The sequence below is a fragment of the Microtus oregoni genome, unplaced genomic scaffold, assembly GCF_018167655.1.
Source record: "Microtus oregoni isolate MIOR12 unplaced genomic scaffold, Mior012 000004F_ref0000308, whole genome shotgun sequence".
Lineage (NCBI taxonomy): Eukaryota > Metazoa > Chordata > Mammalia > Rodentia > Cricetidae > Microtus > Microtus oregoni.
The window spans coordinates 48077982-48092856 of NW_024543063.1; the positions used below are offsets into that span (position 1 = coordinate 48077982).

Consider the following 14875-nt stretch of genomic DNA (forward strand, 5'->3'; position numbering starts at 1 on the left):
GATTAGATCCACGCATGTCTCTCTTGGGGTCCTCTTCATTGTCTACGTTCTCTGAGATTGTGATTGAGATTGTACAGTCGATTAGTTTTAAAGGCGATTCAAGATAAGAGGCTCACAACCCTGAACTTTAACTTGGCGTTCCGAAATACCTAGACGTCTAGCAGGGGTCATCTAGAGTAAGTCCTATTTTAGGTCCTTTAGAAACTAAAAGTCTAGACAGGCCGTGGTCACTGAAAGGTTCTATTAGAGATCACTTTGTCATTTGTGGAGGAAACTTGGGGTACAGCCCTGGTGTCCAAAGCCTGCTGCACTTGACACGGCGACGGCCGTGTGCGCAGACCTTTCTTTACACACTCCCTTTTAGTGTGTCAAGCGTCTCCACAAGGAAGGCAGAGGTCATCACACCCATTTTTATTGTCGAGTCGTTTGGAGCTTAAGGGGAACCAAGAGTCACCGGCTCCCTCCAAGTCTGGAGACAGCAAAGCCGTCACCCCGGGGCTGCAATTCTGGTCGCGAAGATCGAGCTTCCGGGGACTCGGGGGACCCAAGGTGGAGGGGAGGGAAAAGGGAACGGAATCCTATCTTGAGTTGATAGCTGTCAGCCGGCAACGTTTAGGCGCGGGTCCAAAATCACGGTATCTGATTGGCAAGGTTGGAGGGGCTGGACGGCGCTGATTGGTTAGCTAGGCGTCGGACCAGGCTCTACCCGGTTACGGAAGCCGGCGAGGGCCTTGCGCGGGCCAGGCCTGAAAGAAGTTACCCGGCGAACCCCGGATAGCGGTGGACAGGGACCCGGACCCATGGCGACCCCAGAGGCCAGCGGTAGCGGCGGGAATGACGAGGGCTGCGACCCCTCTGTCACCTACTACCGACTGGAGGAGGTGGCGAAGCGAAACACCGAGGAGGAGACGTGGATGGTGATCCACGGGCGAGTCTACGATATCACCCGCTTCCTCAGCGAGGTGCGGGTCTGGGAGGCGGGAGGCCGCGGCGGGCGGCCGGGGTGAGGGCTGGGGACCACGCGCCGCCGTCGCGCCCCGGGCAGGGACCGCGACCGTCTAGGGGGGACCTCCTGGGAGGCGGGAGCGGGCTCAGCCTCGGGCGGCAGGGAGCACATGCAGTCTGCGAGAGCACGTGCCAGGACATCGACCCATTTTCCAGCAAGAGACACTGAGGCACGCAGAGGCCGAGAACTCCCAAGGTCACACTGAACGACCTAATCCCCACGAACCCATTTCAGAACACAGCCCCTAACTTTCCAGAAAGTATGTCTTAGGAAATAATGCCTTTGGGGCTTTTATTTTCATGAGGAGAAACCGAGATTATTTTTTAATTAAAAAAATTAAATTATGTCTGTGTCGAGGGCTTGTTCGCCTGCATTTCGGTGCATGCAGAGGCCAGAGGTCCAAACCCCGGGAGCTGGAGTAGCTGGAAGTTGTAAGCCTCCTGATGTGCCTTCTGGGTACTGAAGTTGGATCCTTGAGAGAGCAGTTTCTGCTCTTAACCAGTGAGCACTCTCTCCAGCGGAGCAGAGTTCCTGACTAGTCAGTTAATTTTTGTTGCTGTTAAAGACAAGGTCTCATGGTATATCCTTGTCTGTCCTGGAACTGCAAATGTAGACCAGGCTGGCCTCAAATTCAGGGAGATCTGCCTGCCTCTGCTTCCTGAGTCCTGGCTTAAAGGATGGTGGCCTGATTTTTTTTTTTAATCTTTTCCACTCCTATTTTGAGTTATGATTTCCTCCCTTTTGCCATTGACCGTCTATGCCCTCATTTTTTTTTTTTTTTAAGATTTTTAAGGTTTGGGGGATTGAACCTTGGCCTTGGCCATATTAGGCAAGTGTTCTACAATTAAGCTAACTCTCTGATCCCCAACCCTTTTTCTTAGCTCTTCAGATCAAATCTCATTACCCAAGATCTCTTTGTGACTGTTGTACAACAGATAATTTTTTCTTCTTGCTGAGACAGTGTCTGACGTGACCCGGACTGGTTTTCATCTCAGCTGTGTAGACCTTGAACTTGTAATCCTCATGTGTGTCACGCTAGGGATCCAGTCCTTCATGCTTGTCAGGTGCTCTGTCCCCTGAATTTTATCTATAGCCTTAGGTTTGACAGGCCGTCAGCCATGTAATCACCTCCGAGGGAATGGCATTTTCATTCCTCAGAACTGTCCCCTTTTGTTTCTTTGCTGTCATTCCCAACCTCAGGGAACCAGTGATGAGCCGTCACTAAAGATGAGCTGGAAGCTTTGATTTGTGTGCTCGTTTTATTCTTTTTTTTTTTTTTTTTATAAAATAATACACTTATGGTTGGTATAGCACAGCTTTGTTTAGAGAACAGCTAATTTATGTTTTTGTGTGTGGTGTTGGAGATGGCTTTTGTAGGCCCAGCACATGCCGGGCAACCCTGCCTCTGGACTGTTTTCCAAGAGCCACACCTTCCCTCCCGAGTCTCAGCGTGAAGTTTGCAAAGAGGATATTATGCTAATGAGTAGCTAGAGATGACATCTGGTAGGCAAGGCTTCGCTTGAAGCTTGAGATATAGATTTTTATCAGCAGTTAGCTGTTTCTTTGTTGTCCTTTTTTTTGTTGTTGTTTTTTTGAGACACAGTTTCTCTCTAGCTTTGGGGCCTGTCCTAGAACTAGCTCTTGTAGACCAGGCTGGCCTCGAACTCACAGAGATCCACCTGCCTCCACCTCCCGAGTACTAAGATTAAAGGCATGCGTCACCACCGCCTGGCGTGGGTTTTTTTTTTTTTTTTGTTTTGTTTTTTAAAACAGGGTCTTACCTGTATCCCAAGCTGGCTTTATGGTGCCCAGACTGGCCTTGAATTTGAATTTTTGCCATCCTCCTGTGTCAGCTTCCTGAGTGCTGAGATGACACGCTTGAACTGCCATGCTCAGCCTGCAGTCAGCTGTTCCTGGCTAACCTTTTCCATCATAATCTCTATCCCTGTTTTGTTCATTCCAAGCTTGCTCATTCATCTCCTTAGGCAAATATTAAACCTGTAGTTGGTGCTGGATACTGTTTTAGCAACTAAGGATCCAGTAGTGGGTACACATCTGTGCCATCTAGAGTCTGCAATGCCTGGGAAGCCGACAGAAAGCAGAGTGAATGAATGAGTTGTAACCCATGGTTAGATAGTAGAGAGGTGCTAAGAAGGAGGGTGCTGTAAGCTGTGTGTGCTGAGACAGTAGAGACGAGGGCTTGACATTTTTGGTATGAAGGCCAGAGATAGTGTCATCAAGGTGAGTAAAGGCCAGGAGTGCAGTGGGGCGAGGGCCAGGCGACGTCTACAGGGAGAGCATTCTCTTGAGGTAGGACTATGTCTGGCATGTTTGGGGACAGTGGTTGGATGATTAGTGGGCCGATCATATTCCAGCTTTGATGGTCTTAGAATGAAGTTTGATTTTTGTTCTGAGATGAGAAATTATTGGAGAAGAAGCGACATATAATGCAAGTTAATTGGGCCATTCTGACAGGTCTGTTGAGAAAGCAGCGCTGGAGGACAAAGGTAGGATTGAGAGGCATAGTTAAGGAAGATGTTCTAATTAAGACAAGGAGCACACTAGGACCAGAATAGTGGTGATAAGGGTAATGAGAATTATATGCTGGGTGGAGGCTCACACTTTTAACCCCAGAACTTGGAAGGCAGAGGCAGGTACATCTATGAGTTCAAGACAGAGCTAGTTCTAGGACAGCCAGAGCTGTCCTAGAAACCCTGTCTCGAAAAAACCTAAGAAAGAAAGAAAAAAGAAAAAGGGTAAAATGGCCAGAGAACTATGCAGAATCCAGGAAATCTGTCTTGGTAGGTAACTCACACCAGGTGCCTGTGGACGCTAGGTGTTGGATCTCCTTGAACTAGAGTTACAGGCAGTGAAGAGCCACCTGATGTGGTGCTGTGAACCTAACTTGAATCCTCTGTAAGCCTTTACAATTAATCACTGAGCCATCTCTTCATCCCCTGCATTGCTTTTTTGTTTTGCTTGCTCTTTGTTTTGTTGTTTTGAGACAGGGTTTCACTATGAAGCATTGGCTGATCTGAAACTCACTATGTAGATCAGGCTGGCCTTGAACTCACAGAAATCACCCTTTCTCTGCCTCCCTAGTACTAGAATTAAAGGTGTGCACCACCAGCCTGGCCCATGCATTTAAAAAAAATTTTTTTTTATTTAACTTTATTTTATGTGTGTTGGTATGAAGGTGTCAGACCCTCTGGTACTGGAGTTACAGACAGTTGTGAACTGCCATGTGGGTGCTGGGAATTGAACCTGGATCCTCTGGAAGAAGCAGTCAGTGCTCTAAACCACTGAGCCATCTCCCCAGCCCCATGCATTTGTTTTTTAACCTGTGTATCTGTTTTAGTTACTGTTCTGTTGCTGTGAAGAGATATCATGACTAAGGCTACTTATAAAAAAGTCTTTAATTGGAAGTTTGTTTACAGTTTTGGAGGCTGAGTCCATGAACATCATGATGAGGAATGACATAGGAGCAGTAGCTGATCCACAAGTTGCAGGCAGAAAAAGAGCAAGACTGGTCCTCGTGTGGGCTTTTGAAACCTCAAAGCCCACTCCCAGTCACATACCTTCTCCAACAAGGCCACACCTGCTCCAACAAGGCTATACCTCCTAATCTTTCCCAGATAGTTCCACTAACTGGCAACTAAGAATGCATTCACATAATATGAGTGTTGTGTGTGTGTGTGTGGGGGGGGTGGCATTCTCATTCAAACTACACAGTACCTAAAGGACTTTTCCATATCAACACTTGGATTAGTTTTTGTTGGAGAGGATTTGTTGTAGATAACCTAATTAATGTAGGCAGTTTCCTGTTGGTAAACATTTGGGGTGTATGTATCAGTATCTAGTTTTCAAATTCTAACCCCAAGTCAATTTTATTGACATCTTATATATAGGCAATGAAGTATACAGATATTGGATATAAAGTTGCATATTTAAGTTTTGGCAAATGTTACATTTGTAACCACAAAAAAAAAAATCAAGAATATTTCTACCATTTCTAGTGTAGCTGTTGATTTGATTTCTAATGTAGAATAGTGTATGTCTCTCACATCTTTTATCTGTTCTTTTTTTTTCTTTGTATGGATATGCTATTTACCTGTTGATTGACATTTGGGTAGTTCTAGTTTTTGACCATTATGACTAAAGCTGCTATGAATTTTCATGCACAAATCTCTTTGTAGACATAAATTTCCATTTGTATACCTAGTAGTATGTAGCATGAATTCTAATTATTCTTAATAATAAAAACTTAGAGTTAGCTATGGGGGGTGAAAAGCTGAAGGATCAGAAAAGCAGAGCGGCCAGCCACTAGAATTCTTACCTCTACCAATGCTTAGACCAAGGAGCTATCCTGTCCCCAGACTGCCTCCTCAGACTGACTGCCTAGACTGCAACCTCAGACTGCATTGAGCTCCTGACTCCTTCTGCCTTATATTCCTCTCTCCACCCAGCCATATCCCTTCCTGTCTCCACCTCTCTAGCGCTGGGGTTAAAGGTATGCGCCACCACTGCATGGCATCTAGTGACTTAGCTCTGCAAGCTTTATTTGTTAAATCACAAACCAAATATCACACAGTAGTAAAGTTGGTAAGAGTGAAGCAATATAACTGTAAATTTGTAGGCAGTGGTCAGTGCTTCTCTCAGTGTTCACATCATTTTGTGTTCTTTAACATCGCTTGTCTTTGCTGACACGTAAATCATTTTACTTCCAGCTGTTCTGATGGATAAGCAGTGGTATATAGTTTTGACTTCCCTGATGACTCACGACCTTCGGTGCTGTCTCATGGGCTTTATGCTGTGGGACAATGGTCTGTACCCTGCCACTTGTATTTTAAATAAACACTGATTGACTAGTAGCCAGGCAAGAAGTAGAGGCAGGGCAATAAGAATTCTGGGAAGAGGGAAGTTTCAATCTGCAGTCATCACCCAGGCAGAGAGGAAGCCTGACGTGGAGCAAACAAGATGTGACTGCCTCGCTGAAAAAGGTATCAAGACATGTGGCTAACACAGACAAGAATAATGGGCTAATTTAAGATGTAAGAATTAGTTAATAATAAGAGCTGAGATAGTAGGCCAATTAGTTTATAATTAATGCAGACCTGTGTGTGTTTATTTGGGACTAAATGGCTGTGGGACCTGATGTGTTGTAGCAGGGAGCTGCTTGTTCGTCCTGGCTGTCTAGAACTGAAATAATCACATGGAAACTGTATTAATTAAATCACTGCCTGGCCCATTAGCTCTAACTTCTTATTGGTTAACTCTTACATATTAATTTAACCCACATCTATTAATCTGTATATCATCAAGTGGCAGTGGCTTACCAGGAAAGATTCAACATGTCTGACTCTGGGGCTTCATGGTGATCCTCTCTCACTCTGCCCTTCTTTCTCCCAGCATTCTGTTCCATCTTCCCCGTCTACCTAAGTTCTGTCCTATCAACAGGCCAAGGCAGTTTCTTTCTTTCTTTTTTTTTTGAAAAAAGATTTATTTATTTATTATGTATACAACATTCCTTCCATGTCTGCCTGCGGGCCAGAAGAGGGTACCAGATCTCATTATAAATGGCTGTGTGCCACCATGTGATTGCTGGGAATTGAACTCAGGACCTCTGGAAGAGCAGTCAGTGCTCTTAACCTCTGAGCCATCTCTCCAGCCCCGGCAGTTTCTTTATTAACCAATGAAAGCAATACACAGACAGAAGGACCTTTTGCACCACTGATGGGACAGACACCTCAGTCAGCAGGCTTTATGGCCATCTTTTTGTAAGATACCTTTTCAGTCTTACATACTTTTTTTTTCACTTTTTGTTTTGTTTAATTTCCAACAGGGTCTCATTGTATCCCTGGTTGGCTGGTCCTCCTGCCTTTGCCTAAATAGTGCTGGGATTAAAGAAATGGGCTGACATGCCTGTCCATAATTTTTTTCCCCCCGAGATAAGGTTTTTCTAAGTTACCTAGGGTGGTCTTGAACTTCCTATGTAGTCTAGGCTGGCCTCAAACTCAGTCCTCATTCTCAGTCTTCTAAGTGTTGGAATTGAAACTGTGTATCATCATGCCCAGCTTTTTTTTAAAATTAAAAATGTTTATTAAGTTTTTACTGTTGTGTGTGTGTATGTGTGTGTGTATGTACGGGAGTTAGTTACATATCACAAACTGTTGTTTTTACCTGAAAGCATCCTTTTCTAATGCTGGAGGCCAACTTTATAGCCCAAGTGCCTGGTTCAGGTGTCCTTCTTTACTTCTTACAAGGTGTGCAACTTGAGTAAGCAACACTGTAAAGAGCCTTCCTCATCTGTAGGATGGAGGTAGTAGTACCTTCTGTGTAGGGTGGTATTGACTAGTAATTTAAATAGTGCACATAAAGACTTACAGTACCCAGCATAAAGAGCTTAGTAACTTATGTTTTTTTGCAAATAAAATAGAATTATGCTACTTCCAACAACATTTATTTATTTATTGGTGGAGAGATCAAACCCGGAACTTCCCATATTCCAGCCACATCTTTGCAATGCTAAGTGACAGATGAAATAGTCTTGAGTAGTTAAAGGTGACTTAGATGCCTAGGAGTAGCAGAAAGGAGCTGGCAGTAGTTACTATCATATGTAGGAGACAGTGGCTTTGCCTGAAGCAAGGCAAAGAATATAGTCTCTATTTGGTGTAATTCTAGGATATCCCCTGAAAACATCAGTTTGACTAATCATTTTTAGTGGCTTTTCATAAGGATGGTTAAAAAAAAGGTAGCAACAATAAAACATAGTTCAATTGTTACTTAAGTGGTGTGTAGGCATGCATACACACACACACACACACACACATACACACACACGTGTGTGTGTTTGTGTTCTGTGTTTCCTCAGTAGTTCATGTAAGACGTCCTATCCTAGGGAAAACTGAAATAAGATGAGGCAAAGTTTAATCCCTGGCCCTGCACAGGCAGGGTGACCCAATCAATCAATGGCTTTGTGTTCATTTTATATGTGGTCATAGGCATGCCTGTGCCTTTTGAACAGAATGAGTGTTCCCCGGTCGTCCTGTTTTAGGTGTCATGTTCTGTCTCAGTTACATAGAAGGCTACTGTGGTCCCTATTCCTAAGAGTTTATAGTCTAGTGGTAAAGACAGACATTGAATGAAATGACAATTCTGAGCTCTAGGAGATGGCTCAGCTGCTTGAGCCTTTGTGGTGCAAGTCTCACTACCTGAACTGAGACCGACGGGGAGGAGAACCCAGTTCACAGGGTTGTTCTCTGGCCTCCACACATGTGCTGTGTCTGGCATGTGTGTGCATCACCTACAATAATTAACTAATTGAAATTGTGATATTCCATGAAGATCCCTATCTGTAGCAGTGGGGTCTGGGGTGGGTAAGGTTATCAGGTTATGTTGGAATTCGTAAACCTGAATTTGGGACTTGGGGTAGGTAGTTTGGTGACGTTGTCAGGTTACACCCTTTGGCATCAGACTTGTTTCCTATGCAACACCCCTGTCTTACCAGTCTCACTCTTATCCCAAGCAAATGCCATCATTTCCTCGCGTCACTCCCTAGCTCTGTTATCTTTCTTTTCCCTGCCACACTTTAATCTTTGTATTTGGCTTTGGTGATATAATGTATTTGGCTAGAGATTGCTCTTTGTCGTCCAGCCTAATTTTTGCAGCTTCCTCAAGCTAATGTTTCTCAGGTCCATTTCCAAGTCAGGTGGTCTCCAGTAGAGTTCCATTTGCCACATTTTTACTGTATCAGGACGGAATTTCCATCCACAGACAACTTGAATCATTTTTTTCCAGCTAGAATTTTATACTGTAATTGTCATTCCTCACATTCTCTTGTCAGTCCATCAGTCCTGTTCTTTCCATAGACCTAATAATCTGGAATAAATTTCCATTAGTAATTTGTTCTTTTATTTCTCTTCTAAAGCATAGATTTTTCTGTCCTCTACCAGTAGTATTTAGTAGACTAATTGAATTTAGACTAATTCTGCTTCATACCACATAGTCTTTGGTGTTGATGAATTTGGTATTAGTTGAACTGACTAAGATCCCTCATACAGTGTTTTATTTGATTATTTTTGCTTGAGTGGGGCAAAAATATATAGACCACACAGTCAATTGTTACTTCTTTTTTGTTAGTTTATATAGTAACTTACGTGAGATTTAAATGCAAGCCATCTGTGGTATCACTTATCTGAAATTCCTGTACCTATTAAGCTGGATTGGGAAATTCTTGAGTTTGAGAACTGTCTGAACTATAATAAAACCCAAAACTAATCACACAAGAGATTTGTGCTAAAGAAAATGGGCATTATGTATTGTATAATACCAGGTTTTACTTAATCGAAGTAGGTGGAAGTCTTGTTTTTTTCAGTATAGAGAGTGAACTGGGGACCTTGGGTTTGCTAGGCAAACACTCTATGATTGAACTATATGTATCTCTAGCTCCTGTGTATATGATTTGTTCATTTTGTGTATATATGTGTATCTGTGCACTTGAGTGCAGGAGCCAGTAGAGGCTGGAATAGGGTGGGTCTCTTGGATCTGTACTTATAAGTAGTCATAAGTGCTCCTTGTGGGTGCTGGGAACCAAAGAGTCCTCCTCAAGAGCAGTAAGTGCTTTTAATTGTGGAGGCATCTCTCCAGCTCCTTGTGAGTTTTGTTGTTACTGAGTTATGTTTTGTCGTATTTTTGCTATGCTAAGAATCAGATCTGTGTGTTTGATAAGCACACTGCCGCTTTCTAGGCCAAGGAAGAAATCTTTTATTGTCCAGTAGACTTAATTATTATAGACAACAATCTAGATTACTGAGGTTAACCCCACTCTCCTATCTTATTTGGCTGTGATTTAGACAGAAGCAAATTTGGGGCTTATGTTAACTGTTGGTATGTAAATTGAGCTTCTGTTTTATAACAGTAAGTGTATATGTTTATTTATATGTACATATATGTAAAACTATCTTTACCTTTTTTACTTTTGCAATGTTTAAGATTGACTCATCTATACCCTTAGCTTTTTCCTTTTCTCTTTTTGTTTTCGTTTGTTTTTTTTTTTTCAAGACAGGGTTTCTCTGGCTGTCCTGGAACTCACTTTATAGACCAGGCTGGCCTTGAATCCACAGATTCACCTGCCTCTACCCCTTAGTTCTGGGATTAAAGGCATGCACCACCACTGCCAGGCTTGAGACAGGGTTTCTTTATGTAGCCATGGCTATCTGAAACTCACTCAAACTGAGGGATATGCCTGCCTCTACTTTCTGAGTGTTGGGAGTTGAGGGCCACCCCAACCCTGGTTTTAACTTTCCATTTTAACCACTTTTACCTGTACAGTCCATTTACTGTATTGTGTAGCTATCACTGCAGTCTGTTTCCAAAGCTTTTCATCACATTGAACAAAAACTCTGAGCACTAAGAAACAACGCTCCGTTCTACTCTCCAAATTCATGGTAATCTCCAATCATGTCTATGAATCATTCTGTTTTATGTAAGTTGAATCATTATGCCTTTTGTGCCTGTCTTCCTTAACTTACTCTTTGCTTTTTAATTTATATGTTTACTTATATGTGGGTGGATGGATGGGTAGGTGAGCTATACCACAGTGACATGGAAGTTCAGAGGAAGAACTTTCTGGAGTCACTTCCTTCTTCCACCTTTCTGGTGATCATGGACTCAGGTCATTAAATTTGACAGCAAGGACCATCACCCACTGAGCCATCTCATCAGCCCTTTATGCTTTGAGTGAAAAGCATTCTTATTGTGATAAATTTCTCCATGTAACATTTACCATTGTAACTATTTTTAAGTATATAGTTTGTCATTAAGTATGTTCACCTGTTTTTGCAACTATAACCATCATCCATCTTCAGAGCTTTCTCATTCCATACTGAAACTGTACCCATTAAGCAACAATTCTCCAATGTTCCTAGCCTCAGTACTGTTCTGATTTCTGTGCTATGAATTTTACCCTTAAAAATGGGATCATATAAGTCAATTGTGCTGGTTCATGCCTATGATCCCAGTACTCAGGGGCTGAGGCAAGAGAATTACTATAAATTCAAGGCCAACCTGAGTTTCTGTGGTTATGGTTGAACTTAGGTGGAAGGATTAGGTAGTAATCCTTCTAGATGCTATTAAGTAGGATTTCTTTCTTTTCTTTCCTCTCTCTCTTCCATTCTTTCTCTTTCTTTTGGGGGTGCAGATCATTCATTGCTGGTTTATGGAAACACTTTTTTGAGCTTATTCAACAAAACTTTGCTGACTTAGTGAGCTGTTTATATCTTTCTTGTAGATTGTTTGAACTCTTCTGTTTCTCCTTTTCTCTTTCTTCCTTTCGTTCTTCTTACTTGGATCTCTGTTTGTCTAAGTGTCTTGGCTAGAACTTTAAGTACAGTACTGAACAACAGTCTTGAACTGGCATCTCATCTTGTTACTGATTAAAGAACAGTCTTTTACTTTTGAGTATTTTGTATGTTTTTTATAAGTGCTTTTTATTATATTGCTGAAGTTTCCTTTCTAGTTTTCTAGGTTTTTTGTCAGGGTGTTGAACTTTGTCAAATGCTTTCTTTTGTCACTAGATTATTGGGTTGTTTTTCTCTTCTTTCAATGAATGGAGTGTGGTATTATACATTTTATTTTTCTTTAGAAATTTTATTATGATTACGGGTGGTGGTGCACGCCTTTAATCCCAGCATTTGGGAGGCAGAGGCAGACGAATCTTTGTTAGTTTGAGGCCAGCCTGTTCTACAAGAGCTAGTTCCAGGATAGGCTCTAAACCTACAGAGAAACCCTGTCTCAAAAAACCAACCAACCAACCAAGCAAACAAACAAAAAACAAAGAAAAACCAACCAAACAAACAAAAAAAGACATTTTATTATGATTAAATATTTTATTTATTTAAAATGTGTTTGTTCACATGGACATGCCATAACACACATGTAGAAGTCAGCAGATGACTTTTAGGAATCTGTTCTCTACTTCTACTATGTGGGTCATGGGAAATGAACTCAGGTCATTGGGTTTGATGAGCATCTGAGCCATTGTGAAGGCGCTACCTTGTGTTTTGAGACAGTCACTGAACAGAATCCTCATGTCTGCTTTCCCTACTCTTGAATTACAAGCAAATGCCACTGTGCTGAGCTTTTCACATGGGTGAGTCTGCGTTTGGAAAGCACTTTACTAACTGAGCAATCTCCCCAGTCCACACTGATGGTAAAAAAAAACATCAACCCAGAGAGTTGGGTGTGGTGATGCACACCTGTTAACCCAATGCTAGGGAGGCAGAAGCAGGCATGTCTCTGTGAGTTCTAGGCCAGCCTGGTCTGCAGAGGTCCAGGACAGCCAGGACTATACAGAGAGACCCTGCCTCAAAAAACAAAAATAAAAGAAATCAACTTTTTTTTTTTAAAGAATCCTTTTGTTGCTTTTTATTTCCTTTTTAAAATTTTTTTTTTGTAAATTTGTACATGAGTATATTATATCAGTTTTATCCCTCAGTCTCTTTCCCCAACTCCTCTCATACCCTCCTTTAGCATTGCTCATATGTACATGTGTTTAGGACTGATACTTGGGACTGAGTAGCCTATCAGGAGGCTCCTCCCTGGAGAAAACTGATTCTTTTCTCAGCAGCTCATCACCTGTAGCTCTTCGTCTGGGAGTGGGGGCTTGTGCAGTTTTAGGCAACTGTGTTGTTGAGATTTCATGTGTGCAGAGTCCCTGTCTAGCAGCAGGTATCCTGTCCTCTGGCTCATGGAATCTTTCTGGCCTCCTTCCAGGATGTACCCTGAGCCTTAGACGTAGGGTTGTTCAACACAGGGATTTCTGACCTATTAGCATTGGCATTATTTGCCTATAGTCATATGTGCAAGGATTAAAAGTTGAACTTTTGACTGGGTGGTGACACCTTTAATCTCATCACTAAGGAAGCAGAGGTAGGTTAATCTCTGTGAGTTCGAGTTTGAGGCCAGCCTGGTCTACAGAGGGAGTTTCAGGACAGCCAGGGCTACACAGAGAAGCCCTGTCTTGAAAAAGAAAAAAACCCTTTCCCTAAGAAAAACAAAAAAATGTTGAGCTTTTGACTTTGAACTGCCTTAATTGGCTTTCCTGGGAACAGGGTGAGTAAAACTTTTGTTTTGGGTATCGCATTGCAAGCTTGAAAGTGGTAAGAGCTTTAAATGCCATGGGTCATGTATGGGGCAAATATTGAGTAATAAAAAATCCAGGATCTGGCTTAAGCCTTGCTTTGGTTTGCTCTTGAGCTGAATATGTTATTACACAACTTGCGGCTCCCCACAGAACATCGTTTTTACTCAGAAAGGCTGAGAATAATTTATCCTACACTCTTTAAATTGAGAACTGGTTTTCTTTCTTGATTCAGCAAATGAAGGAGAGAGGATGGAGTTGTAAAGAAGAACATTTTTGTTTTATTTTGGGACAGGGCATCATTGTGTAGCCCTGTCTGTCCTGGAACTCAATATAGATCATGCTGGCCGTGAGCTCACAGAGCCACCTGCCTCTGTTTCTCTGAGTGCTGGGGTGTTTGTTATAAGTCTCAGTGTGTTACCTAACACCAGGCTGGTCTTGAACTGGTAGGCTCAAGCAATAATCTTCCTGCCTCAGTCTCATGAGAAAGCCCCGACTACAGTGTAATTGTCTGTAACCCAAGCTGACTGCATACTTGCTGTGAGGATGACTTTGAACTCCAGGTCCTGCTTTCACATCAGAAGTATCAGTATTGCATGTGTGTACCATTGTGTTCAGTTACCAAAGCCTTTTTTTTTTTTTTAAAAAAAAGTAAACACTGAGTGTCTCCTATAATTGTTAAATACTGTGTAGTATATTATTGAGTTGCAGCTGTTTGTCCTCATGATTGGATGGCCAACTGGGAAGTAGCTCCCTGTCAGTGTCCTTTGTAGTAGGAGGCCGCTTGTTTGTTCCCAGATGCTTAGCCCCAAAATAATCTCACAGAAATCATATTATTTGCAATACTGTTTGGCCAATACCTTAAGCATATTTCTGGCTGACTCATATCTTAAATGAACTCATCTCCATTAATTTGTGTATCGCTACGAGGCTGTGTCTTACCTGGGCTACATGGCTTCTCTCTGACTCCACCTTCTTTCTCCCAGCATTTAGTTTAGTTTTCCCCGCCTAGCTAAGTTCTGCCCTGCTATAAGCCAAGCAGTTTCTTTAGTAATCAATGGTAATCAGAGCATAAAGAGGGGAATCCCACATCACCCCTTTAGAGAGTATCATACTGTTTATCACTAGTCTCAAAAAGCTAAAAATTTGAAGTGTGTGCTTTTTGCTGAGTGCATATCAGTTTTCAACACTGTAAAGGCCAAAAGTGTAAGGCAAACCTTTAAGTCACAGATGCTCTCTACACAAAGAGTTAAGATGGGAATTAAAATATTTCACTATATAAATCACTTGGGACAGCAAGTGGGTAAAGGTACTATAAATAAATCTCTTCCTAAACAGGATATAGTTTAATCCCAGCACTTGGGAGGCAGAGGCAGGTGAATCTCTGTGAGTTCAAAGCCAGCCTGGTCTACATAGTGAGTTTCAGGACAGCCAGAGCTACAAAATAGACCCTATCTCAGAACAATAAACAAACAAAATCTCTCCCTAATTTGGGATCACAAAAACACTGCTTATTCTGCATTTATTAGCTAGAATATTTTTTAAACTCTGATGCTTTGTTGACTTTTTTTCTTGAAGACTTTGGTTTTGGTAGATTAATTACATGGTTTTAGTAGCTATTAGTCATATATAAAATACAAATCAAGTTTACAAGACTGAAATTGTCACAGCTATTTCTGGCCTCCAGGGTTGTTCCTTATTCCACTCTGTCTCAATGCTTTGCTGCTTTG

The 14875-nt window shown here is 42.1% G+C and overlaps 1 protein-coding gene across 1 annotated transcript in view; it reads left to right on the forward strand.

Annotated features, from left to right (window-relative positions):
• Window positions 1-547: 547 nt before the first annotated feature.
• Window positions 548-14875, forward strand: part of LOC121446974 (cytochrome b5 type B) — a 37460-nt gene continuing 23132 nt past the window's right edge. Inside the window, exon 1 of the mRNA XM_041649916.1 lies at window positions 548-962. Coding sequence (XP_041505850.1) covers window positions 801-962 — 162 coding nt within the window. The 5' untranslated portion in view covers window positions 548-800. The remainder of the gene's footprint in view (window positions 963-14875) is intronic.